Genomic DNA, 2183 nt, shown 5'->3' on the forward strand with positions numbered 1-2183 from the left:
ATATATGGTCAGAACGTCCTTGTTATCTCTCATCTGCACATAACAGGTATCCTGCGACGTACGTAGGTCCAAGATTCGTTCGACGTCTTTGAATGTGCTGTATAACAACAGTTTCCCTAGCTGTAAAATGCGTTAATTTGTTGACAATTTTTTGAATAATAAACAATTATTCTGTGTAGCAGCTCTCGTAAGCTTGTAATTCTACTGATCATCTTGTGCAGCAGTTCATGTTGTTCAGGGGCTAGGGGCATTGTTCCTGTTGTTTGTTCTATTGTTCTCTAGAAGTGTAACGAGCCATTTATGTGAGTCCTTGTGAAACTGCTATCCGACCCCTCAATCTCAAGTCGTGAAACATCGCCTCGTCGGTAAAATATCCGGCACGCGTTATTCCGCGCGTTTTTGCAGTATAATTGTTAAAATATCTGTGCTTCTCACTTATTTGAAGAAAAACACTTCCATTAGTGTATTAGCTTCGTGGTTTTACATCATTCTTAAGTGGAATCCTATTATTATTGAATTTTTTCCCCTGTAGATGGTGTTGGCAACTTTACCTTTGAAATGGACATGTTCAAGGATCCTAAATATGACATAGTCGTTAACCAATACCCTGTTACTGTGCCTTCTGGCCAGCCAATGTATCTTCAGGTGAATGTCAAGTCACGTGACCGGAGTCTACTTACCTTTCTTGAAGAATGCTGGGTAACACCAACGCCAGATCCACGTGACCAAACAAGACATACATTAATTGAAGAAGGGTAAGTTGAGTGAATCTTTGATTTTTTATTAATTGCAAGGTGGAAAAACAGAACTTCTGGAGCAATCGTAACCAAGGTCCTGATCACGGTTTAACTGACAACGTAAATTTTTTTCTATCCTAGGTAATCGTGCTCGAGGAAGATCCTAAAATTTACGTGACAATAAAACAGTCACTTCAATTCTATTGACTTACATGTAAAAATCAACATCTCAAAATTTTCTTTTTCTTTTCTCTAGCTGTTCCCGAGATGCGTCTTTGCAGTACCTCTATGAAAAATCACCATTGCAAAAATTCACCTTTAAAGCTTTTCGCTTTCGTGATGTGTTATCTCGGCGACTTTACGTGCACTGTGAAGTGGTGACGTGCAGACGGTCGGACTCTTGGTCTGTCTGTGAGAGAGGATGCAAGAAAGACGGGAGGCAAAGAAGAGAGGACAAGGCGTTTATTATGGACAAAGATGTGTTCTTATCGCTTGGACCAGTTAACTTTCAAGACCAAACTGAAGGTCAGTATAAAAAGAAAACAATATTTCTTGACCATTCTCGATGCAAAATATTCCAATCAGTTAAAGCAATGAATGAAAATTAACTGCCCCATAGAGGATCGAATTACAAAAGTGTACCTCTTCCAAAACGATTAGTCGGACGTTCGACGTTTAACTCTCTCTTACAGGCGATACAACTCTTTGTAAGGGATGTGTCGCTGTGCAGGGACGAATGGTTGTTTTGTTGACGGTTTATCTTGGACTGGGTAATACCCTGTCTGCAATTTGAATTTTTTTTGAGTCAGATGTTTTGCTTGTTTCTGTTTGCCTTGCGTAATTTTGAAATGTGAAGTGCGCAGTTCGCAGTGCGAAGTGTGAAGTCCGAAATTTTAAATTTCGTTTTCTGTTTTTCGCTACTCTTGGGAGTAGTGAAATAATGATAAACATAAAGATTGTGCACGCATTAAAAAAAAAGAGATTTAAAAGTCTGGTCTTTCAACGCCCAAAATGACTAATTATTACGTTGAATCGTACAAAAGCTTGCTGGTATTTTTTTGATATAAAAACCGTTATCTGTTGACTTCGCTCATACTAAAGTTACTCTATCATTTGTTATTATTTATATTTTCGTTTTCCATTCAACAGAATCCCATGAGCCCGTTGTTTATGTTAAAGGTCTTGCTGGTGTGTTGGGTGCTCTGGCACTCATCTTACTTATCGCAGTGGTAATTCTAATCCTCAGAAGACGAAAGTTGCGTGAAAACAAAAACAATACCTGGATTTTGCTTGCTACTAGAGAACACAGTGTACAAGAAGAAAAGCAAACAGACCGGTTACAAAAAGCCCAAGCGGAAATGTGAACTGCATGATGTTAAAAAATCATATATTTTATATAATCGTATTGAAATGGAGTATTTAAATAAATTTTAAAGTAAAGTAAAG

General features: G+C 38.0%; 1 protein-coding gene across 1 annotated transcript in view; it reads left to right on the plus strand.

The window, feature by feature from the left end:
* LOC144664341 (uncharacterized) overlaps window positions 1-2182 on the plus strand; it is a 42102-nt gene extending 39920 nt beyond the window's left edge. Inside the window, exons 8-10 of the mRNA XM_078525443.1 lie at window positions 533-755; window positions 994-1262; window positions 1887-2182. Coding sequence (XP_078381569.1) covers window positions 533-755; window positions 994-1262; window positions 1887-2101 — 707 coding nt within the window. The 3' untranslated portion in view covers window positions 2102-2182. The remainder of the gene's footprint in view (window positions 1-532; window positions 756-993; window positions 1263-1886) is intronic.
* Window position 2183: the final 1 nt, after the last annotated feature.

Source organism: Oculina patagonica, chromosome 8 (genome assembly GCF_052425735.1).
Source record: "Oculina patagonica isolate OP01 chromosome 8, crgOcupat, whole genome shotgun sequence".
In the NCBI taxonomy this organism is placed as follows: Eukaryota; Metazoa; Cnidaria; class Anthozoa; order Scleractinia; family Oculinidae; genus Oculina; species Oculina patagonica.